Here is a 25773-nt window from a genome sequence, read left to right on the forward strand (position 1 = left end):
ACACATATAGAAGAAAATTCTACTATCTTGCCCTTACCTTGCAAAACTAAAGATGGGCTTTGGGTTGAGTTTTCCTTCTGTGTTCCACATCCAATTTGACAATCATCGCCTTTCCAAGTTTCTCACGATGACAGTGAGAGATTGGAGCCGCTAGTTGTACACCCACGCCATTGTTTCCAGAGCCATTTGAAGTCTTGAAGGGTTTACAGAAATAGTGTAAGTATTTCCCTTCTTTCACCTCCACTACCATTTAGCAATACTTTGGAGACAAACACGACTTTAAATAGCCTAAAGAAATTTAAAATATTAATAAATTCTTATTTTTGAGTTTTTAAAATACTATATTTTGATTGGTAAGATTTAATATTGTTAATATTTTCCATCATTGACTTGACCTATACATTAATAACAATACTAATTAGTTATTAATAAGAGTTTATATTATTAACTACATTAATTGCTAATTATAAATTTTTGCAGCTTCTAATATTGAAAAATAATAACTATTATTATTTGATTGTAATTATTAGCCACAACTTTGAGAAACTAATTTAAAAATAATAATTACAATAATTAATCAAACAATCAATATCATCAATCAATATATATAAATATATTTTACTTGACCTATACATTAATAAAAATATTAATTAATTATTAATAAGGGTTTGTATTACTCATTATATATGTTACTAATTATAATTTTTTATAGTTTCTCACATTTAAAAATAAATTATTATCTAAATTGGATTTTTTAGTCACAACTTGAAAAATTGAAACTAATAATGATAATAATCAATATATATATATATATATTTATATTATATTATACGCTATTGCATTATATTATAATATATATATTGTTCTATATTATATTATAATATAGTATAATATAATATATTATATTATACTTTTATATTATATTTTATTATATTTTATTTTATTATGTTATATTTTATTATATTATATTATATTATCAATATATACTTATATTATACTATATTATACATAGTTTTAAAACTCGACTCGGACCGGCCGGTCCGACCGGTTGGACCGGGACTCGGTGACCTGACCGGTCCGAGCCTCTGAACGGATCGGTTTTGCAAGCAGCTCGTTTTGAACCGGTTTGAACCGGCCGGTTCAATGGTTAACTCGGTGACTCGGCCGGTTTTTCGTCAGACCGGCGAGTCACCCATTTTTTTTTTAATTATTTTCTTTCATTCTGTTAATGGGCCTTGCATTTTTTTTCTAAACTCTGCCCACATTAATTTGATTACAGTGGGCCTTACGTTTTTGTTTTACAATAGCTTGATTGGAGTGGGCTTTTCAAATTTTTTTCCCCATATTATGACAACAACAGAAGACAAAAATGTGTAATTATATTAAAAAGTGGTGCCAATGGGTTTTGAAAACGGGACCTGAAGGTAATATTGCAAAGCATTTACCGTTGTACCATAGTTATTTGATGAAATAGTCACGTTTTCTATTATCTATAACTTAACTTCACAGTGCAAGGATTTTTTATAATTTTTTAATATACACCGAGTCAAGCATTCGACCCAGTGACTCACTGGTCCGACCAGTGACCCATTAACCCGGTACCCCCACCGAGTCAATGACCGAGCCGAGTTTTAAAACACTGATATTATATTATATTGTACTATATTCACTACAAAAAAACTTATTTTTAGTGGCACTATATTTGTGGCATTTACCAAAAAATGCCACAAACCGATTTTATTTTGGCATTTAATTAGAATGCCACTAATTTAAAACCGCTTCCTAGCTAATTAGCAGCTATTTGGCAACAAACTGTATTACTTTGGCATTTAATTAGAATGCCACTAATTTAGGACCGCTTCCTAGCTAATTAGCAGCTATTTGGCAACAAACCGGTATTAGTCTGGCATTTAATTAGAATGCCACTACTGCATTCCTAGTGAATTAGCAGCTATTTGGCAGCAAGTTTTCTAAAGTGGTCATTTCACCTAATTACTAGTGTGCTAGAGAGAGACTCTGCAAAGCTCAATTATCAAACATTCATTACTTAAGTTTCTAAAAATCTCTTAAAGAGCACACTCTTTCGATTTCTCTCCCTTGATCATCGTTTTCTCGCCGCTTCTCCGTCTCCGAGCAAGGGTTTTCTTTCCGTCGTCACATTAGAACCCACTCTGGCATCAGATCCTGAACCGTTTTGGAGATAACTGTCTCAGGTAGCGGAGGATTGACGACGATGTTGGTGCCATTCAGGAACTCGTGGTAGAGTTCACCAGCGGCGTTTTTGGCAGAGAAGTTGCTTGATTGAGCGAGGAGGGCGACGATGATGGCGTTGGAGACCGTGAACTCGAAGACAGGGTTGCGGCGAGGGTACAGAGGAAATTGGCGGAGACTTTATGAGCGAAGGGGGAGTCATGTTAGGGTTCAGGAAATTTGCAAAACGGTGATGCAGAGATCCAGAATGCGAAGGGTTTTTGAGATGCCTTTGAATGGTGTTGGGCTCCGTCGAGGTTCATCGTTGGTGCAGCTTTTTCTTTTGGTATGATTCGATCAACCTTTTTTCATGTTCTGATAGTCCTTATAGTTAGGGTACCTTGGAAATTTATGGAAATTTTGATTAACTTGAAAATTTGTGGAAATTTTGATTAACAATGCTTCTGAACTGTTGATTTATGTTGCTATAACCTTGCAAGTGGCGATGGATATGTTCTGAGTTATGTTAAGATGATTTGAAAATCATGATTCTGGTTTGAGATTGATTAGAGAGTTGGTCTTGATTATGAAAAAAGGGTGAGAGGATACTCATTTGTTTCCCCTAATTACTACTACTGACTGATACCATGATTATTGCACTACTAGGTAATGATTTTAGCTTCAATGTTGAATCTCTTGATTTTTCCACTTAATGACAAGGAGGTGGTAGATTGTGCATAAGCTGTTTGATGAAATGACTTAGAGAGAGATTTGAAATGTATATATATAGTTTCATCTAGGTAGCAATCATAGATGTTTTTATATTATCCGAGTCATATGATTTGATGGGCTTCCACTTCTAGCGGCACCGTCGCTACTACCATCCGAGTCATGTTTTTATACATTTTTTTGTAGTGATTGTATTATATTATAATATATTATATTTAATTTTAATTTATTATGTTATGCTATATTGTATTATATTATATTTTATTATATTATATTATATTATCATATATTATATTATTTTTAATTATACTATATTTTGTTTTGTTTTGCATAAAATTTAAATCAGTTTTGTGTTAAATACGAATGACTTTGACTGCTAAATTTCATGTTCTTTTTAACAAAATTTTATGTTGAATATCTAGCACTATTATCTTATTAGGATTCTACTCGTGCGATGATGCACGAGTCTTTTATAAAATATTTAATTTAAAGTTCTAATTTTTTTAAAAGAAAGTTTAAATTAATATGTCACATAATTTAATGTAATATTAACTTCTATTTTTATAATTTTTTATGATATTTAAATTCCAATCCGTTAATAGTTTTAAATTTTAAATTATTTTATCTTATACAAAGTAAGATTAACTTAAAGTTCAAAAAAAAAAGTAAGATTAACTTCTATCGTTATAATTATATTATTATAAAATTTAAATTTATATCCTTTCATAGGGTCAGTTTTTTTACATCGGAAAAAAAAACTTAAGAGATAATAAAATTTAAGCTTACTACTAGAGGTGATTGTATTTTGTTATTAGTATATTTCATATAATAACCTATAAGTTTTTATATTTAAATAATTGTATAAATAGTATCTTATATATTTTTGGTGCTTCGGAAAATAAATAGTATCTTATATTTTATTTTACCAAATCTTAATACTCCCTCCATTCTTATTTATAAGAACCAAATGAAGGGTGTAGCTTGTTCCTTTTTTATAATAACTAATTCAAATTTCAAGATGCATTAATTATTTGTTGGCAACAATACCCTCATTTAATAGAGGTTTATCTTTCTTTCCACTATGCAACTCATTAATGATAAATAAAAATTAAAAAAAATAAGTTGGGGTAATTTTGGAAAATTGAGATAAATTTTAACAAATTTAATACTACCAATCACTTTCTTAAGGGGCGTGAAATGTTAGTTTGGTTCTTATAAATAGGAACAGAGGAAGTATCATCTAAGAGATAATTGATTGTTTAAAAAAACGAGAGAGAATGATAGATGCACTATTAGTGTAAAATTCTTTTGCACATGCTTCCAAATGATTTTCGCCACATCAAAAAGTTTATTTTTATTTTAATTAAAATTAAAAATAAATAAAACCGTTTGGTCCTATGTGTCATAATGTGATTGAATGTTGGTGTAAAATTTTTTTAAACTATTCATGCATAACCATTAATATCATAATCAGATACTAAAATTTTTCATTCCCCTGCATTGTAATTTTGAGCATTTTAAATCTTTTAGATTACACATAGTTATTATTTTTAAAATACAACTCTTTAAAAATCCCTATATCAAATATCATTATCATCTCATTTGGCGTATGCGGAATGATTGGGTGTTCAACCATACCCAGTTTAGTTGCTCTCGCATATGGTCCCTCATGAAATCCCTGGGCATGGAAATCCATTATGTCTCCTCCGCGTTGAGCCCACCGCTAAGGAGCGTTCAAGGGCAACCTCCTGGAATCTTCGACTGTTCTCCCTCTCAGCCTCGTGCCACCGGTTGGATCAGGCCAGACGCGGGCTGGGTGAAAGTTAACGTAGACGGAGCGGTTAGCTCCTCTTTTACCTCCAGTTGTGGTGGAGTGATTCGGGATTCCGAAGGCAGGTGGTTGAAGGGCTTCACCAGAAACCTTGGAGTGTTGTCATCGTCGAATGTCTTCTTTACTGAGCTAACGGCCGTGGTCACAGCGGTAGAGTTCGTGATGAACCTGGACCTAACGCAGGTGATAATCGAATCCGATTCGTTGGAGGTAGTGACCCTACTGTGCTCTCAGAATATTGGTGCCCATCGCTATGCACGTATTGCTGGTGACGTTCTCCAGCTTCAAGGGGCTCACGGTTCACTTCTTTTCCAACATGCGTCAAGGGAGTCCAATTCATTGGCGGATTACCTAGCCAAAGTAGGTCTGGACCTCCAATATGGAGTGCACAGCTTTGATAGTCCGTTTGGGGAATGTCACGCTCTTCTTGCTCAGGATAGGGACATTGGTCCAAGTTCTTCTTCTTCGTTGAGTTAGTTTTTTTTTCGTTTGGGGTTTTCCCCTCCTTGTAACCAAAAAAAATTATCATCTCATTTGATTACGGAATGATGATAGCTTCCATTAATATATCAGAGTTGGCACCAAAGATGATGGCTTTATTCAACTTTTTTTTAATTTTTTGGTCATGCTTTATTCAACTCTTAGAAGTTATAGAATTAAAAACAAATGTCAAATACTAATGGATAGAGAAAGCCCAAATATTTAAGAAATTCTCTACTTCAAAAATTTATTTCTTTATATTTTTTTTTTCAAAAATGATTCATTATTCATTCATAGAACACGGGCTAAGGCCCAAAAAGTACATGAATAGACAATAGTTGGGGCAAGGCCCAAAACCTAATTTAACGCTAAACGACAAGATGATGCAATAATGCAGGTCTAGAAAATTAGGTGGAAATTTGTGAGAATATGGATAGTCTTCAATGAGGTACAAATCTAGAAATTCCCAAGTCCCCAGATTGAGCCAAAAACTAAAGAAGCTATAGTTATTTTAATTTTCCTCCTCAAATATTTGATTGTATTCCATCTATAATTGAAATATCAAGTGGACTGGGCGAGCCCCCAGAGGGCCTTGCCCAGGGCTGCCCGCCTCGTGGCGGTCACACAGGCTCAGAGTTGGGCCTCTCCTACGAGGCCTAACTGGCCCAATAAAGGTAGTTAAACTCGCAAGGCCCAGCTCCTAGCCTATAAATAGAGAGCAGTTACCACATGTAAGGGACTCTTAACTCATTTGCTCAATAACAAACTCTTAATTCAGTTATTTTTTCTCTCTAAGCGGTTACACTCTCTCTCTAGGTAGTTACACATTTTCATCTCTAGATTCTCTCTTGTTGCAATCCTTTCACTCTAGGTACTATACCATATCTCTATTTTTTTGGCTGGAACATTTGGCGCCGTCTATGGGGATCGGTGAATTTCGATTCCCAGACTATGTGGATTGCTTTTACGATCGAGAGAAGTTCGGAATTCTGCTGAATTCCTCGGTTTTTAGTGGTTTTTGGAGTGATTTTCTGGTTTACGGTTGATTTTCGATGGAAACTCGTCGTCGACGCAGGAGTAGAGGCGCGGTTTACCACCGCGTCGTGTGAGGGGGAGACCGCGTCGTGAGGAGGTTCTTCGTGAGCAATCTGAGCAACTGACTCCTCCACCACCTCCTCCTCCTCCTTCTCCAACGCCTCTGTTGCCTACTCCGCCAACCTCACCTTCGCAGCGAGGAACACCTGAGAACTCTCCGGTCCTTGCAGAAAACAGATCACCGCAGCCTCAGAGACCAATTACTCACAAAGATTGGCGGCGTTTGATACTCAACGTAGACAACATTCAGCAACGGAATGACTACTTGCAAGAGCAGCTTGACTACTTCCACCATGAGCAGCAGGACGAGGGAGTGCGAGAGGCAGAGGCCGTAGCGGAATTTGAGCCTTTCTCAGCGGCGGTGAGGGATGTCGCAATTTCGGACAACATGAAGAATATTGTCCTGGAATCTTACAGCGGAAAGACGGATCCGAAGGATCACCTTCTGTATTTCAACACGAAGATAGTGATAAGCGCGACCTTGGATGCGGTGAAGTGCATAATGTTTCCATCAACGTTCAAAGGCACAGCGATGGTGTCGTGGACGACTCTGCCTCGTGGATCCATCACAAACTTCCATGATTTTTCCTCGAAGTTTCTTGTTTAGTTTTCTGCGAGAGAGCTCAAGCAAATAACGATTGATGACATGTACAACGTTCGCCAGTTGGACGGAGAAACTCTGAAGCAGTATGTGGCGAGGTAAAGTGCAGCGTCTATCAAGATCGAACAGATGGAACCGCACGCTTGTGCGAGAGATTTTAAGAATGGACTGTTGCCTGGAATGTTGAACAGCAAGCTAAGCAGGAAGCCAACTCATTCAATGGCGGAGATTCGCGCGCAGGCGAACACCTACATTTTGGACGAGGAGGATGACGCGTTCAAAAGAAAGCGCGCGAAGAAGGAGAAAGACGGAAGACTAGTTGAACATTTGGAAAAGGACGGGCAAGGCCAGGAGAAAGGTGAAAGCAGTAGGCGAAGGGAGAAGAAAAGTAAGTCGTCGGAGAAATATGCTAAGGAGCAGCTTTATCCGAAGAAAGAGAGTTTTGAGCGGCGTCGGCCTTGGCTGCAGCAAGGATCGCGTCGGCGAGAGGAAGCAAACAAGGACTTGAGTGCACATTTGACAGACTTGCTTCGCGAGGTGAAAGCAACGCATGCAGTTGCGGAAGTCGAGCAAGAGGTGCGCCCGCCACGAATGGCGGTAGATAAGACTAAATGGTGCGAGTACCACCGCTCGGCGGTCCATGACACTAATGGCTGCTTCACTCTGAAGAAAGAATTTGAAAAGCTGATCAAGGTGGGATTTCTCACAGCAGTATGATCGAGGCGATCGTCAGCAGGGTGACCGCCAGCAAGGGGACCATCAACGAGAGGAGCGCCGACAGGACAACTGTCGCTCGACTCCGGCGAGAGATCGGAAGGAAACATTGGCGACTGGAAAGAAGGGGGCTGAGGAAACCTTTAACAAGGAGCTGGAGCCGCCAATTGGAACCATCAATACAATTGTCGGAGGCTTCGGCGGCGGAGGTGACTCTCAGGCGGCAAGGCGAAGGCATGTCAAAGCGGTAAGTTCAGTACAAGAGATTCAGTTTGGTTTTCAGTATCAGGATATAGTGGTGTCGTCAGCTGATTTTAAAGGGATCAAGACACACAAGGATAATCTCATAGTGGTAATGGTAAGGATCAATAGTTTCAACGTAAGGCGAGTACTCTTGGATCAGGGCAGTTCCACTACATAGATTTTGGTGAGAACCGACACACATTTAACATTCGAGTATTTTTAACTACCACAACCTACAAAACTATTTAAAAAAGGTGAAAACACATTTTTTATGGTGCCATTATTGTGGAAATCAACTACGTCCTTCATCCCAATTTATGAGTCATATTCACTAATTTTCTAAGACTAAAAAATAGTTACTATAAGTAAATTTGTAAAAAAAAAATTATTGACTTTCTTAGATTTTTTTTTTTTGAAATGATTGACTTTCTTAGATTACTCATGAATTTCTTTCTCCAAATTAAAAAACTTTTAAAAATCACACTATCTCGTTTATATTAAATTTGAGGTGAAAAAATGTAATTTAAGCTTCAAATATGACTTATGTTTTAGAAAATATGGTTTATAATATGGGACGGAGGGAATAACACTTTCGTGAAAAAAATGACTTTTCAATATTTTTCTGTAGTTTATAATTTGATGTGATCCTTTATGTTTTCACTATAAAATTAGTGCAAAATGATATGATATGATATATATATATATATATATATATATATTTATTTATTTATTTATTTGATAAGAATTTTGTAAAATTACGTGGTGTGCCTAAATGCGAGTTTGCGTGGAGGAACAACGGTAAAACCGTAAAACCCTTTGTTTTAACCCCAAAGGACTAAAATAATTTTGGATGCCTAGAAAAAATCATTAGTTATCTTCTGTAAGTGTTCTTGAAAACCAAATGCGGATATGTCATCTAGAAAAAGGTTTTTTAAGGCACATGATTACAACAACAAAAGGAAAGTTATTTGGTAATCGGTAAATTTGGTAAGTTTCTTGTTTTAATTTATGATATGGTGCACGTATAAGGTTTGAAACATCTATTATTGTAGAGAATTTCTTGCCATTACAATGTTGTGTTTATCAATCATGATGCTAAATTTATTGATAAGGAATCAGTTCCTTATCAATCAATGTCGGTTTTTTTGGCTCATTAGTGTCAATCTTGTTGTGGTTTAAGTAGTAAATGTTTAATTCTCCTTAAAAAAATATCAGACCTAGTCTTGTAAGTGAAAAAACTTCCTTATAAGAGCTATCCCATCAGGATGTAGATATTCACGGCTCACACGTAATTATTTCCTTGAATTATACATGTAGTCAAACTAAAATTTACCACCCCAGTATTGTTAATGATCATCATGTGGCGTTTTGCATCTTATAGATGTAAATATGAGGGGTACTTCGTGAATTGAAACATGAAATATAGTATGAACTTTCAGATTAATATCCACTTAAAACTTGCATGTCAACTCAAATATATGGAGGAATTCAAATATCGTATTTTGAAGGCTGCAGCAACCAACAGTCCAACAGAAACGACAAAGAATACAGAAATGCAATTTAAAATTGCTGGCAAGAAGGTAGGAAGATTTAAAATCAACCGTTTTAAGGTTGCAGGAGACATGATCCACAATTAATGCGCAATTTTCCTAAATGACAAATGAGGAAAATGAAATGGTTCACATTTAGTTGAGGGTGCTGTTGGACAGCACATATATAGCCAAATATCAAGTTGTGCTGAAAAAATACTCAAAATGTGTATCTACAAGTAAAGAAGAAGCTGCAGATAAGGTTTGACAAGGCTTATTAATTGTTATAACATTTTCTATTATAAAAAAGTGGCTGGGGATTATAACAAATCTTTCAAAGCCAGGAAAATCCTCCAAATGGCAACACCCCACAAATCCTTCTCTATGATTAGCATTTAATTTGAAGCTTGTCTTGACAGTTAGTTTATGTATTTTAATAATTAAAAATCATACAGAAGATCTCAGAGTAATCCAATTCCTTGCACAAAGCTGATATTGTCAAAACCATATGAATGAACAAAAACTTGCTCATAATGTGAGAAGTGAGAACAGCCCACTATGATGATCTCCTCAACCTTCTTACCGAATAAGTCTTTGCTAGATTCATTGATTAACATATCCAATGAAGCTAGCTCAATGGAGAAGTTTCCATTTCTACATGCAAGGAATGTCACATCCATGATAAGGAGGATCAAGGTTCTTTCTTCTTTGTTTGAAGAGATTCAAGTATCAGATACTCCACTTCCTCCTTCTTCAATCCTGTGTTTCACTGAGTTCTTTTCTTTGATCACAAAAGTCAAGCTTTTGATCCAAGAATGCAAGGATGGAAGCAATCTCTGGGGTCTAATACAGTTAGAGTTCATCTCCAACCAGTTTTATGTGCTGGCAAAGGAAATGGGAAGGGTCCTTGATATCCTTCCTGTGAGTTTGCTTAACATAACAACAGATATGAGGGAACAACTAGAGATTCTGCATAAACAGACAAAGAAGATTGAGTTGTTCATTGATCCTAGAGATCTTCAAAGAAGAGATCAGCTCCTACAAGTGATGGCCAACAAAAGTTTACCACACAACAAGAGCAAAGGCTTCATTGATTTGAGGAAATTGGAAGAGATATTAAGCAGCATTGGTTTCAGAAGTCCTTCAGATTATGATAGAGAAATATCAAAGCTAGAGGCTGAAGCTCAGAATCAAGCAGGCACAGGAGGACTAATGGTGGTCTCTAATATAAACAACCTCTTATGTGTGGTTTCACATGCCAAATCAATGTTTTTCGAAGATGGAGAAAGTAAAAAAGATGAAAGAAACTGCAAGAAACTATCTGAATTTCTGTATGTTAAAATCCATGATAGTTCCTCATCTTCTCAGTCCATGACAGTTGATATTCCTGACGAATTTCGTTGCTCAATTTCACTTCAACTAATGAGAGACCCTGTGATTTTATCATCTGGGCACACTTATGATCGAAATTCTATTGCAAAGTGGATAAACTCAGGGCACCATACTTGCCCCAAGAGTGGACAAAGGTTAATTCACACAGCTCTAATACCCAATTTTGCATTGAAGAGTCTTATACAACAATGGTGCCAAGAAAACAAGGTCCCAGTAAACGATCCTACTTCTTTGCTTTCAGAGGGAAACAACAGCAAGAAGAACCTGAATGAGAATGCTGTTGATCAGGTTTCTACAAACCAGGGATCTACAGATTCTGTCAAAATGACAGCAGAGTTTCTTGTTGGGAAATTGGCAACTGGCTCAGCTGACATCCAAATGAAAGCAGCATATGAGCTTCGGCTACTCGCAAAATCCGGCATGAATAACAGAAGAATTATAGCTGAGGCTGGGGCTATTCCGTTTCTAGTGACGCTACTAGGTTCCAATGATTCAAGAATCCAGGAAAATGCAGTCACAGCTTTGCTAAACCTTTCGATCTTCGACAACAACAAGATCTTGATAATGGCAGCTGGAGCAGTAGAAAATATAATAGGAGTGCTGGAATCAGGGAAGAGCATGGAAGCAAGAGAAAATGCAGCAGCAGCAATCTTCAGCCTTTCCATGGTAGATGAATGTAAAGTAACAATTGGAACTCATCCAAGGGCCATACCTGCTTTAATTGGACTCCTTAAAGAAGGAACTGCTACAGGGAAAAGAGATGCAGCTACTGCACTTTTCAATCTTGCAGTTTACAAGCACAACAAGGCAAGTATTGTTCATGCTGGGGCAGTTACTTTGCTGATTGAGTTGCTGATGGATGACAAAGCTGGCATAACGGATGATGCTTTGGCAGTGCTTGCTTTGCTTCTGGGTTGCTCTCAAGGTCTAGAAGAGATAAGGAACAGCAAAGAACTGGTCCCTCTTCTTGTTGATCTTCTGAGAATTGGATCAGCCAGAGGGAAGGAAAATTCAATAACTCTGTTGCTGGGGTTGTGCAAAGAAGAAGGAGAGCTTGTGGCGAGCCGTCTCTTGGCGAATCCAAGGAGTGTTCCTTCTCTTCAAAGCTTGGCTGCTGTTGGTTCCTTGAGAGCTCAAAGAAAGGCTGATGCATTGCTTCGCTTGCTCAATCGGTGCTGCTCACAACCTCATCATTCTCTTTGATAGCAATAGCAAGATGCAGAGCTGAATATTTTGTGAATGGTACACATGACAAATTATGTTAATTGATGGTTGTAATTTGATGTCAAAATCTTGGAGCTTTATCCCAATAAACTGCGTATCGAATGGTTGCAACTGATGTTTGCTTCCAAAGAGAGGGAAGGGATCTTTGGAAAATGCATTTTTATGATTCATTATTTATTCTTGTTAATTGCTATTCTAAACTTTGTTAAACAAGACGCTGAACCTACAGAACTGTTCAGGATATTTCTAAAAAACGTGTTTTTTTTACCTACATTTAAAGACATTCACAAAATCAATAACCAAACAAAATTCAAGCCCGTGAACTTAGCTAAGGGCACTCAGCAGGAAGTAGCAGAAGGAGAAATTGGGTGCAATGTAAACTAGTGAATATTTGATGGATCAGAAAAGAAAGTATACCATGACAATTATCAAAGAAATCAATGAAATAGATCCATATTAATTGCTTGAATTCCTGTCAGTTTTACAATGTTAGTTACATGGAGATCATTCCAATAAAAAACAAAATCAAAAGGGAAAACTCAAATGATAATACAGGAATTTTACAAGACTATCAATATTTTACAGTAAAGTGAAAAAACAACCTAACATGATAAAGGTTTAACATCTGTTCAACCTTTTACTTGGTAATCGAAATTATTAAGGTAAACTCTAATACCAACTGTGAACCATGATTCACGCAGCAGACACCTGAAGTTGTTAGTGGTCTATGATTCTACAAATTCTAGCTGAATGTGAGAGCCTTCAATCTTGTAATTCCAGTGCCAGCTTCCACTGTCCATCATGCACTGTTCAATCGGATCCAACTGGATTGCTAAACCTGCATTAATTTAAATCGTGATTCAAGCAGTTTAAATCAGTATTATTCTACGACTAGATAGAAAATAAGCAATTTCACTAAGTATTTCAAGACCATTCCATAAATAACACTAATATATATTACTTTAGTGATTAAAACAACGAAGCCAATCAAATTTCTAAGGATGAAGAGACCTGGGCTTCCCGGCGTGATCTTCAGTTTGTGGCCATCTGGAATTTCAAATACATGATTTCCCTGTATCAGTTAAATACCAGCAAAAAATAAGTGTTAGTTATTTATATTTTAGGCTACATGATTAAAAGAGTGGTTAACGCCTTCGTGATGAGACTGCTGCTTTTCAAGATTCTATTACAAGTGACTATTCATATGAAGGTTAAAAGCCCGCAACCTAATAAGTTTTGAAGAGCTTAGAATGAATCCTTTATATCAGAACTTAGAAAAGAAAGAGTTACTTAACTAAAAGATAATGATGTTTCGGAACAAGGGAATAAATTATATTGTGTTATGCGATATTAACGCTGTGGCGGTCTTAACATGCACATGCAAATCTAATACCATCTAGCTAATGAGTATGGGTCTAGTGACAACTCTCTACATCGAGCAAGATATTTAAGACTCAAGCCCAACAAGGAGGTGTATTGTTGCTAAACTTGCAATTAATTTGAGAGAAAGAGAGCGAGACAGAGAGAGAGAGAGAGAGAGAGAGAGAGAGAGAGAGAGAGAGAACAAATTTAAACTAACCTGTAAGGTAACATCAGTAGCCTCAAATTCTGCATTTCCATGCAGTATGATCTGCAATACCTCAGACCGCTGCACATCATTTTTCCAGTACACGTTTCCACCATAACTCCAATCAATTCCTTTGTTCAACACCTTGACATTCTGCAATTTACATCTTCCACACCTAGCAAGATAACAAGATAAATGTGCATACAAATGTTTAATCTAGCAATTTAAAATAAGACTTGGATCTAAAGGCAAGATAAGGGGGATACAGGACCATGGCAATTAACATGCAGTACAGTACCTTTGACCATAATGTAGTATAGATTCACCACTCTCACTAATCCTCATTGAACCCATAACATTTTCAGCTAATATGAGCAGACTTCCATCAAGCTGCAACACAGAAGAAAATCACAGACATCAGCCTGGTATCTCGGTAAATACAAGCCATATTAGTCAACAAAAACTATATGAGACCTGAACATTCCTCCAAAAGAACTCCGCAACCTCTATCTGTAACTCAGAGCCCTTCGATATTGAACCTCCATAAAACTGATCACAGTAACAAAATTATTGGAATCAATGTTTCAATAAATGACGATAAATACTACTCACTCATAAAGCTGTAAAACTGCTACGTTTTAATCAAACAGTATTAAAGAAAGGGCTACGACCAATATTGGGGAGGGAAATGTGTTTGATAAGGTGAAATTCATGTTATGTGTTTCAAAACTAGATGGATGGAGACTAGACGAATGAAACAAACATGACCTCTTCAATAAATCATGTCAAACATAAATTCATTGACAGGACAAAATGTCAGAATGCTCGTTCAATAAACAGGTCGTTCATATTTATTTGACTCGTATGTGTAAAGCTTGAAATTAACATGTTCAAAATACACGTAATCCATTACTTATGGAGCCCAATTAAATTTCCATAATTGTTACTTATACAAACTATATAGTGTGAAAATGACAAATTATTGATAAATGACCATTGAAAAAACATAATGTATATACTTACTTTTTGTCTGGTGACTTCCCAAAGGGGACCAAGAGCAGGATGAAGAAGGATGAGAAATGGTGGTCCCGAATCAACATAGTTCTCATTAGCTTCAATCTGCAGCAGAATGAAAACATAACATAAATAATTGAATGTTAATTATCTATTTTTGACAAACTTGCATGCATTATTATATAAACGTAAAAATGAAAAAAGAAAAATTCTGGCAAATAGCATACGACGATATGGAATTATATCCAACTAAATGAAAGTGAATAAATTTATGCATAAAATACACAATCGTATACATATATACCTCAGGAAGTCTTATCTCACATCCTGAAAGCAGATCATGCGCATTTCTTAAGATATCCAATAGTGAGCCCTCAGGTGTCTGCATATTGAAGCAAAACAATAAATATTTGAGAAAAACTATCATTAACGTGTTCAAGACATTAATTGTAGGTTTTGTCTTGGTAAATGATTGAGGACACAGCAGTAGGATACTTAGTGCATGTTTGGGTGACCGCTTGAGCCCTGTTGGTGCACATTCCAAGAAAAAATGAATGTAAAAAAGTGAAAGGAACTCTTGGGTTCTGTTGGAATGAAAGTACTTTTACTTTCATGTTAACTTTAACAGAAACATAACCTTAGATGGTAATAGCTGCTAACTACCACTATACAAGTCTCGTGAGAAATATACAGGGCAATCCTCAGAATAAGAAACAAAATACGAGATATAAGAGTACAACAAGGACTGCATGGAACTTGAAATGGAATCAACAAAATGGAAGATGGAAGATCACATGTACCAGTGTTTAGTCATCATAATCTAGACATGATAAAATAGATTCTTTATACATGAGAAGTAAATCAAACCTGGTGTAAGGACTTGTCTCCATGTCTTCTTTTTTTCTTAGCAGATGAGGTAACTCTTCTTCGTTCATTATATACAATAAATGTATCTAGCTTATCTGCTCACAAACATATAAGGGTTTTGTTATGCTCAATTAAATGTGAAAGAGAAAGGTATAGGTTCTGTCCTATGAAACAAGTACACACCTTCCACGCCATTATAACACCTAGATGAATATGAGTTGAAATAATTGTCTGCTATATTTTGCATGGTGCACTCTAGTCTTCCACCAGAGATCCTAATAAATCATAATAAAAAGCATATGAGTAAGTCATATAAGGAATGCAAGAAGCTTATAAAAACAAGGAATGCAAGAATCAGCCATATGGACAGTGTTAACAATCCATTAGATAAAAGCAATGAGCTATACAATTTTTTTTGAAGAAACTGCAAATTCACCCTTATTAACACCAGTCAGTAATGAACAAGATAGATAGTAAATAACCATTGAAGAAAGTTTTTAAGCCAGGAAAGGGAACCCATCAATTTCAACTTGCGGTTGTCATTTATCCAAAATCAGAAATTTCTGTCACAAAATTGACAGATACATCATACATGTATGTAAATTAATATCATACACAGTAGCTACTGATGTGATTAAACATGCAATCCTTATTTGAAATTCTGAAAGAAGTTACTTTAGAAAATATATATATATATAAATGCCTCAGTTAATGCTTGTCTAATCAATAAAATGGAGAAAATTATTGTATTCAAATGATCATAGGTAAAACACATACCTACAGTGTCTTCCAAACTGGTCTACATAATCTATTGTCTTTCTTGTATTTAGCACCATTCCAGGTAAACTATTGTCACTCTTACTTGATCCAACTAGCTCCGCAGAAGGTAAATCAACATATAAGATGTTTGTATTCGCTGGAAACTCTGCCTGCATACTTGAATACAGAAATTAAAGTTGATATTTAGGTTATGGATTCCAAATTAGAAAGTCTAAAATACAAACAGAATCAAGATTTCTGATAGAATAAATTGAAACCTTCACCGTCAAATCAACTGTCACACCAGTTGAGCAAATAAAAACAGGTTTCCATTTTCAAACAGAAGAACAGAATATAGGACTCTAACTAGGCAATCCATATTTCTTGGGAGGTTGAACCAGGACATTTTTAATCAAGTCATTAATTATCCTGACCCAGAAAGCTATCTCTGGTGCATGACTACAAATGAATGCGCAACTGTTATGATAACCTTATATAGAAGAGAATCCTATGATATCAAAACAAAATGTATATGATTCAGCTGCTGTCGAGCCTGTCACTGTTCCTATGGACGCAGTTTTATCGGATGAATGTCGATCTCAATATTAACAAAACTTTAGGGATACTGCATTCTCAATTATCAAAGTTATTTATTTGTGTGTCTCACTTGATGGGTACTTTAGCCTAAGTGTTGCAAATATTTTGAACCTACACTCTACATCACAGTATTTTGAAACTAAACTTGAACCTATTAAGTCAGTTTAGTAGACTAAGGTCAATTGAAATGGATGAAATATTGAAATAAATCAGGTAAGGAAAATCATGTACAGGAAAATCATGTACCTTAACGGAGCAAGAGTTCCATTCGTAATCCCATACTTCTCAAACTCTGTGTATTCAATGCAAGAAACACCATATTCCCAGTTACCATCAAGACTTTTCTTCTCCATCAGGACATTAATTCCTTCTGTGGCTCCTGAGCTACGCTTACAGGAAGCAAACCCCAGTTTCTGTTAAACACACACAGTTAAGAAGTGCAGTCTGTTATGTTAAATAAATTTTACAGAAGTTTGATATTTACTGAGAGCAATGGAATGGTATTGAATAAAATTTCCATCCCATACCCCCCAATTGGAGGGAAAGAAAAGGTGGTGTACAAGATGGAACGGTAGAGAATACATTCCAGTAGGTTCACTTCATTCCATCTTATTTGACTCCCTTACATCCCTTCCATCAATCCATATTTGGAGAGTGGAATGTAATGAAATGGAATGGATTGGATTGGACTGAAATGGGAAAAAAAATTATCATCTTATTTTTCATGATATTTTTGAAGAACTATGTCTTGTTATGTTATCTTTGTTTCCAGCTAAAAATGTGCCACTCTTCCTATCTTACATCCTTTCTATTTTATTTTAATTATGCACAAACGCAGAATAAAACCCAAATGTTTATGTCTTGTCCTATTCTCATGTATGTACCGGATACTACCAAAAGAATGGTTTGATCTCAAACCCCCAAATTGAAGAAACAGAAGAAGTGGTGAATTGGATTGAATGGAATGTCTTCCAAAAGGTTCCATCCCATGCTATTTTAAAAAATTTTGAAACAATGGAACCTATGATCATTCCGCTTCATTAGATCCTTTTTCATCAATATGAGTCCTCAAAGTTCTTCAGGCATGAGAAATTATTAAATAGGGGTAATGCCACGTGGAAACAGTGACTAAAGAATAAACAGATTAACTATGGTATATATTCTTTTTCAGGGATCATTACTCATCAAAGTTGCAAATATCTATTGTTTATTGATTTACCAAATCTTATACATCAGGAGTTTATAAGATGAAAAGTAAGGAATCACAATTAAGGATGACAAGACATTAATTACTTATTATTATAACATGTTCCTGTCCCTGTTAACTTTGAGACTGAAAAGAATGAACTATCATTTAAAACAAAGTACTCCTACCTTTCCTTGACGTAATCCAATCCCTGCTAAGGCCAAGAGGGTTAAATCTGTAGCTGCCACAACATTACTGCAAGGTCACCAGTATCACTGACCTGTAAAAACTAGTTTCTCTACTAAAAAACTTCGAAAGAGAACAGTTGAGACATCAAACAGAATGACAGACCTGACTTGGCGCACAGTTGCTCCTTTTCTTCCATGTCCATAAAACCATTTGAAGATGCCTTTGTCGTGAGCAAGTTTCCATATGACACCATGACCACCAGGCTTGGTCAAGGGACTGAATGGTTCCGTGACCAACCACTGCCCATCTTCTGCACCTACAACTGGCACAAGAGGCTGCCAGTTTAAAAATTAGACATTTAGACATTGCCAAAATAAGAGTATCCCTCCTGAGAAACAATTGTATAGATTTATATAAAACCTGCTCAAAAAGTTGGAAAGTTGATCGACCTCTTCCAAACCATGAAAGTCTTTCACATAGAGAAGTGACGTGTTTGTGGTTGTTCTTTGCAGAACTTGTCATTATAGCAACAGGGGTGATACATTGTTTCCCAAATAACTTGAAGTACAAGAACTCTCTAGCCTTGAAATGTGAAACAGCAGAATTAGATATTTCAATGCCCATCATAAATTATTATTCTTGTCTTATTTTTATTATCAAGTAGTGAACACATGAAGTAAGATCCTTGATAATTGGAGATCTAATACCTGCAGATCTCTTATAAGACCTTCCAACAAAGTCCTTCCACAATAGGGTAGCATCGCAGCGGGCAGGCATTCACCAGTGTCAGGATCAACTAAACCAAGCCTGTCTGCAGCGCCTCCCAAAGGATAAATTTCACCTAGGTCTGGCAAACCCTAGAATGACAAGATCTTTTTATTCCAGGTATCTATGAAGCATCTCTAGTTAAATGCAAATCAAGAACCCTGTAATGTGATTATACTAACCTCTATACCCCATAGAGCTGCTTGAGATGCATATTCTGTATTTTCAGAAAGGTCATGCCCTTTAGGTGCATCGATTCCCAAAATTTGGCATTCTTTCACTTCATGCATGTGCTGAGCCCAGTTTATATTCTGCCTCTCAAACAATTTTTGGGCAATAATTTCCAGTACTGTTATCTGATATCTGCAGCGTATTGATTTTGAGCAAACAAATAAGCAGAAACATTGATCACTTATTTCTAAACTACATTAATCCCTATTAAACCTGGTCTATAACAAACAAAGCAAAGGACATGAAGAAAAAACGTATACAACTTCCACCTGGAACATTGTATGTTCTGTCCCAAATGATAAAATCCCAGGTATAAACCAGAAAACCTCATTTTGTTCAGATGCTATGAAAGTCACATTGAGCCTGACTAGTCTATTTTTCTGGTTTACAATAATGGCAATGAAATTTGAACCAAACTATCCAATGCCCTTATCCACGAGTGTGCGGGAAGAGCTCTTTGGTTTGATCCCCGCACAATACACATGGGGGAGGGATGAAGAGCCTTAACTATGCCTAAAACCCGAATCTGAAATAGTCAGCAGTCGGCATCAAAAGGGCGACCTGATAGCGGATGGTTTATACCAAAAAAAAATACACTAACCAATGCCCTTACCACTACTAGTCATATCCTAGTGCCTTTTGTACTCGAGTGATCCAAGCCGAACCAGATATATACACATAAGAAGGCCAAAGCTCTCTTGTTTCATCAACCACAATGTTTGTACCTAAGACTAATTCGAAGGGAGTTAAATTTCTTTCCGCTTGGACCTTCGGGTGTTCATCAACAACAATTAGAATAACTCTGTTACCTATTTTAGTAATGTAACTCTCGGACAACGTAACATAACTAACTCCTTTGTGTTTGTTATAAATAAGAGAAGTTAATTCAATTCAATTCAATTGCTTCAAACAGTGAATATAAAAAAAGCAGAAATTGAAGAACAGACCCTATAATTCCCCCAATGCAGTCATAGAAGCGTTCAATTTGCGCCAAAGTCTCTAACAACTTGTTCAGGTCACGAATTTCATGATCCTCCAAAGCCATCCCCATGTTCCCAAACCCCACACCGCCATTGCCGTTACGCGAATCCAGTTTCTCAATCATCTCCGCCAGAGCGTAGAACGCGCTCTTCACAGACCCCTCACTCGCCGCCGCCGCCGGCGAAGACTCCAGCTGTCCACCGTCACCCAAGCACAGCACGTGCTCCTGCCCGGCGGCAACCAAGCACTTGAGCAAGAACAACTCCTCAGACCCGAGCGCCAAAACCCTCACGAGCCCGCGGTGGGAGCTGAAGAATCTCCTCACCCTGGAATCGGAGTTCACCGCCCGGAGCTTCTCCTCGGTGGTACCGCAGCCGGCGAGCTTCTCCCGGAGCGCGGTGAGCCTCGCAATCTCGCGGCGGAGGTCGAAGCCCGGCGGCGGCGGAGTCGACGAGAGCTCCAATGCCTCCGTGGAGACGCGCGCCACGTGGCAGCATGATGACCGCGCAGAAGAAGGTGTGAGAGATAATAGCGAGTTTCCAAATGAGAGAGATTGCTGTGAGTGTGAGTTAGAGTGTGAGTCAGAATTAGAAGGTTTGGAGCGGAAGGAGAAGAGGAAGCGGTGGTTGTTATGGCGGAGGAGGGAGGAGGTGGAGGAGTGAATCATGGTTTGAGTGGTGAGGTATGGTGTTGTTGTGGTGTGAATTGTAATGAATGAATGAATGAAATGATTGAGGAAGAGGAATCAGGAGAAGATGCTTGAGGTATATGCCATGAAATGAGAGGGAGAAGAAGGAGGGTGGGAAGGAAGGAGGGACCGAGGGAGTGTGTGTTTTATCAACCGTCTATGATTTGTAGTTTTGTGTTGTTGTGGCTCTAGTGTCAAATATCCTCTATATCGTTATCGGATTGGCTACTTGTATTTCACACCTTTTCATGCATATATGCAATTTTTTTTCTTGGATTTCTTTAAAAACTCGTGCATTAATAAAATTTTTAATGACGACACCAACTTGCTCTGCTAGGGTTGGGATAGCAAATGGAGACCACCGCGTTTCCTCGCCGGAAGAGCTCGACCAGATGGCACGGAGCACCAAAAAGGTCAAGACTGTGGGAATTTCAGACCCTGATGATGTTCCTATGCCCCAATCCCCAACTGATATGGAGGAGGGCGAGAATCACAAAGGCCCTGTGGTGGACTCGCAAGCGGAGGTTGCAGGTAAGATTTCTTACAGAGACAAGGTTGTGGAGGGTGAATGCTTCAACAACCTCTTTTCTCCTCAAGAAATCTTGGAGTCTGTCCATGAAGACCTGTGCTTGAATGATGCTGGTGACAGAGGGTTGACGAAGGCTAGAGGGCCCTTCAATCCAAACCCAATCATCCCGATATCGATTGAAGAGTACAGCGAATGGTGCCGGCCATGGAAGAACTCTCTGATTGTGAAACTTCTGGGTAAGAAACTGGGCTTTCGGTGGATGAATCAACGGTTGCAACGTCTATGGGCTAGAGAAGGTGAAATTAAAGTCATGGACCTGAGTGAAGATTATTTTCTGGTTCGATTCTCGTCTGAGAATGACTATAAACTTGCCCTGTTTGAAGGACCTTGGATGGTTGCTGACCATTATTTGATGATCCAACGCTGGAGGCCAATGTTCAAAGCTGATGATAGCCAGGTTCAAAAAATTGCAGTGTGGATTCGTATACCAAAACTCCCTGTAGAATTATTTACTGAAACTTTCTTGTGGAGGCTGGGTTCTAATCTTGGCACTATGCTGAAAATGATACTTATACCTCTATTCACACCAGAGGTAGATTCGCTAGAATCTGTGTGGAATTGGACTTGAGCCAGCAGCTGACCCCCACCTTCACTGCTATGGGTGATGAGCACCGTCTTGAATATGAAGGACTCCACTCAATCTGCTTCAGATGTGGACGCTATGGGCATAAAACAGACTATTGCACGGAACCCACTGCAAGCGTTCAAATGCCTTCCATTAATTCCTCCAAAGTGCCTATCCCTGAGGAGGTGAACTATGGTTCGTCCCCATTGGCTATGGAAGAAGCTAAAGACACCACCAAAGTGCTACCAAATTCAAATGGCCAAGAACAACAGAAGCATACAGAAATTGAACCCACTAATTGTTTTGGACCTTGGATGCTAGTCAAGAAGACAACTAGAAAGAAAGCTGGGAAAAATTCTACCTCTGGTTTGCAGCACCAAGGGAATGGCTCTCGATTTAATGCTCTGGAAGGTGTCACTGAATCTGATCAGGAGCCTATCGGTTCCCATGCTCTCCCCAATTCTGGACAAGCATCCACTAAGGCAGGCAGATTTGCTACTGGTGTCAATAAGAAGAATGGGAACAACCCCAGTAAGCAGAGCAACCTCAAGGCTTCTGGTCAAGTGAATCACAACAAAGCTAGAGCTCCTGCTCCCCAGAACTCTGTACCTTTGTCATCTAAGGACACTCCTAAGCTGGACCCCAGAGAAAATGCAATTTTTGGAGAAATGAGGAAACAACAGAACAAGTTATGGGAACAATTCAAGGAAGGCAAAGGTACTAGTGATTGGCTGGAGGCCAGTGCTGTAGTTCCTACTGATGAGGAATTACAATTTATCCAGTCTCTTCTTCGTAAGAAAGGGGTGGCTAATTCTTTCCCCATGGGACAAACTGATGTAAATTGTGCAGGGATGGATTCTCTTCCACAGAACACTGATGATGGCACTATGCCTTTGCAGGATGTCTCCATGGGAGACGATCCTATTATCACCTCTTCATGATGATCTGTTTTTCTGCCCCTCTTTCCAAACCCCCAATTGTTATGATGAATTGGTTAATATGGAATTGTAGAGGTGCCGGGAAGAAGAATTTCCCTTCTTTTGTTAAAGATTGTAGTAAGCTTTATAATTTAGGTTTTATTGCTATTTTAGAACCTAGAATTGGAGGAGCCAGGGCTGAAAAAATAATTAAGCAGTTGGGTTTTGACTGTTTTGTTAAAGCTGACCCAGTAGGCTACTCTGGTGGCATCTGGTGCTGTTGGAAGTCTTCCATTATCTCGATTAGAGTAATTGAGACTAACCTTCACTGTATTCACTTGCAGGTTGATCCTCTCAATCAAGGGGGTTGGTTTTTATCTGTTATCTATGCTCATCCTCAAGAGAGGCCTCGACTTGATCTCTGGGAACACCTTTTGAGCTACAAAGCCCAACTCTCAGGTCCCTGGTGTGCAGCAGGTGACTTCAACACAGTACTTTGTGAAGCTGAAAAGCAAGGTGGAGGACCAGTAAATAGAGCAGCTGCAAATAGATTCAAGGAATGCTTGGATTTTTGTGAACTTGCAGACTTAGGAGCTAATGGTTGCCCCTTCACTTGGCAACGAGGTGAGCTATTGGAAAGACTTGACCGAGTGGTGGCCAACCCTACTTGGAGAGCTCTTTTCCCAGCTGCCTCTGTCACTAATGTGACTCTCCCCATGTCTGATCATGCTGGTCTTTGGCTGCGGCTAAATTTAAATGGTAGGTCCCTCCCCAAACCGTTTAAATTCCAAGCTGCGTGGTTGGATCATCCTTCTTTCCCAAATCAGATCAAAAACTCTTGGCGCTCCTCAGATTCTTGGAAAGCAACTCGTAGTACTCAGCAACTTCAGTTGTGGAACAAATCAGTTTTTGGGGACATTTTTAAAACAAAAAGAAGACTCTTGACCAGAATTGATGGTATACAGCGCAAGCTAGCTCAAGGTTTCAATCCCTCTCTTGTCCATAGGAGGAAGATGTTGTGGGATGAATATGTGATAATTCTTAATAGAGAGGAGGTGTTCTGGGCCCAACAAGCCAAGTCTAAGTGGCTGAAACTGGGTGATCGAAACACCAAATTTTACCACCAAAGCGCCATATGCAAGCAACAGAAAAATCAAGTTGTAGCTCTTCTCGATAATGAGAGCAACTGGGTCTATGATGAAAGCAACCTCCGTGAGATGTTTGTCTCCTATTATAAAGAGCTGTATGCTGATGATTCCTCTGCTGATCAGTTTTTTCTTTCCTCGGGCAATCATCCTTCCTTGAGTACTGAAATCAGCAACCTTATGGGGAAACCTCCCTCCTCATCAGAAATCAAAGGTGCTCTCTTTAGTATTGGTAACCTCAAATCTCCGGGTCCTGACGGCTACCATGCTATCTTTTTTAAAAAACACTGGGATACTCTTAAGGACAGTGTGGAAAGGCTTGTAATGACTGCTTTCAATCAACATAGAACCATAGAGGACCTAAATCAGACTGTGATAGCTCTAATTCCCAAGGTTCCCTCTCCGGAACGGGTGACCCAATTCAGACCCATTTCCCTTTGTAACACAATGTACAAAGTGGTTACTAAAATTCTGGCCAGCAGAATGTCTTTATCCCTTCCCTCCTTGATCTCATATAATCAATCAAGTTTCATTAAAGGCAGGAGTACGACTGACAACATCCTTGTCTTCCAAGAGGTAATTCATTCTATGAAATCAATGAAAGGGAAGCAAGGATTTATGGCTATCAAACTTGACTTGGAAAAAGCTTATGACAGGTTAAGGTGGCCTTTTATTGTTAATACCCTCAAATTCTTTGGGTTTGAAGCCAGCTTTATCAACATGATAGAATGGTGTATTTCTTCCTCCACTATGGCTATAGCTTGGAGAGGGGATTATTCTGAATCTTTCAAACCTGCTAGAGGCATTAGGCAAGGTGATCCGATATCGCCTTACCTATTTGTGCTGTGTATAGAAAGACTTGCCCTAGCTATTCAAGATGCTTGCTCTGAAGGGAAGTGGAAACCTCTCAAAATAGGTAGATCAGGACCCTCTCTTTCCCACCTTCTGTTTGCTGATGATGTGGTTCTGTTTGCGGAAGCAACAGTTGATCAAGCCATGTTGATTGAAGATACTCTCAACAGATTCTGTATAGCTTCAGGTCAAAAAATCAGCTCTCCCAAATCAAGAGTTTTTTTTCTCTAAGAATGTGGCTAATGGAGTGGTTGACCAAGTGGTGGAGGCCCTGAATATTCAAAGAACTTCCAATCTGGGGTTGTATTTAGGAGTTCCACTTCTCCACTCAAGGATGACAAAGGAGAATTTTGGATTCCTTATTGACAAAGTTAAAAAGAAACTCTCCGGCTGGAAGGTCAAAACCTTGTCCTTCGCTGGTAGAGTGTCCTTAGCTCAGAGTTGCATCCTCAGTCTCCCCGCTTATGTTATGCAAACCACTCCCATTCCTAAGGGGATTTGTGAGGAAATCGAAAGACTTTGCCGGAATTTCATCTGGGGCTCCACTGCGGACAAGAGGAGATGTCATTTAGTCAACTGGGAAACTGTTTGCATGCCCAAGAACCAAGGGGGTCTTGGCTTCCGAAACCTCTATACCCTTAACCAAGCTTATATGACAAAGCTTGCTTGGGGTGTTTTTTCCTCAGATGATTCCTTATGGGCCCAAGTCTTTAGAGCAAAATACAAACTTAACTGCTCCTTGAGAACTCCTCCAAAGCCCAAGAGTCCTGACTCCCCGACTTGGAAGGGTATTTGCAAAGTGTGGCCCATCCTTGACGAGGGCACTAAATGGG

At 38.3% G+C, this 25773-nt stretch overlaps 3 protein-coding genes across 3 annotated transcripts; 2 read left to right on the forward strand and 1 right to left on the reverse strand.

The window, feature by feature from the left end:
- The first annotated feature begins 9929 nt into the window (after positions 1-9929).
- Positions 9930-12201, forward strand: LOC130722632 (U-box domain-containing protein 1-like). Its single transcript, XM_057573435.1, has one exon. The coding sequence runs from the start codon at positions 9971-9973 to the stop codon at positions 12005-12007; it is 2037 nt and encodes a 678-aa protein (XP_057429418.1). The 5' UTR covers positions 9930-9970; the 3' UTR covers positions 12008-12201.
- A 260-nt stretch (positions 12202-12461) lies between these two features.
- Positions 12462-21049, reverse strand: LOC130722631 (UTP--glucose-1-phosphate uridylyltransferase 3, chloroplastic). The gene is made up of 17 exons (XM_057573434.1): positions 20151-21049; positions 19155-19335; positions 18915-19064; positions 18628-18789; positions 18370-18542; positions 18207-18273; positions 17079-17245; positions 16254-16412; positions 15660-15751; positions 15477-15571; positions 14914-14991; positions 14619-14714; positions 14070-14144; positions 13894-13985; positions 13608-13770; positions 13040-13100; positions 12462-12866 (listed from the first exon to the last, which is right to left on the reverse strand). Exons 1-17 carry the CDS (start codon positions 20849-20851, stop codon positions 12754-12756), a joined length of 2625 nt encoding a protein of 874 aa, XP_057429417.1. The 5' UTR covers positions 20852-21049; the 3' UTR covers positions 12462-12753.
- Positions 21050-21183: 134 nt separating this feature from the next.
- On the forward strand, positions 21184-22029 carry LOC130724967 (uncharacterized). The gene has a single exon (XM_057576232.1). It carries the CDS (start codon positions 21184-21186, stop codon positions 22027-22029), a length of 846 nt encoding a protein of 281 aa, XP_057432215.1.
- The last annotated feature ends 3744 nt before the right edge of the window (positions 22030-25773 follow it).

Source organism: Lotus japonicus, chromosome 6, assembly GCF_012489685.1.
Source record: "Lotus japonicus ecotype B-129 chromosome 6, LjGifu_v1.2".
NCBI lineage: Eukaryota > Viridiplantae > Streptophyta > Magnoliopsida > Fabales > Fabaceae > Lotus > Lotus japonicus.

Coding starts and splice junctions, on each gene's coding strand:
- LOC130722632 (XM_057573435.1), top strand. CDS start 9,971: ATGATGATCTCCTCAACCTTCTTACCGAATAAGTCTTTGCTAGATTCA.
- LOC130722631 (XM_057573434.1), bottom strand. CDS start 20,851: ATGATTCACTCCTCCACCTCCTCCCTCCTCCGCCATAACAACCACCGC. Junction 18,543..18,627: donor CTTTCCAACTTTTTGAGCAG/GTTTTATATAAA, acceptor TTAAACTGGCAG/CCTCTTGTGCCAGTTGTAGG. Junction 16,413..17,078: donor GGAACTCTTGCTCCGTTAAG/GTACATGATTTT, acceptor TCTGTATTCAAG/TATGCAGGCAGAGTTTCCAG.
- LOC130724967 (XM_057576232.1), top strand. CDS start 21,184: ATGACGACACCAACTTGCTCTGCTAGGGTTGGGATAGCAAATGGAGAC.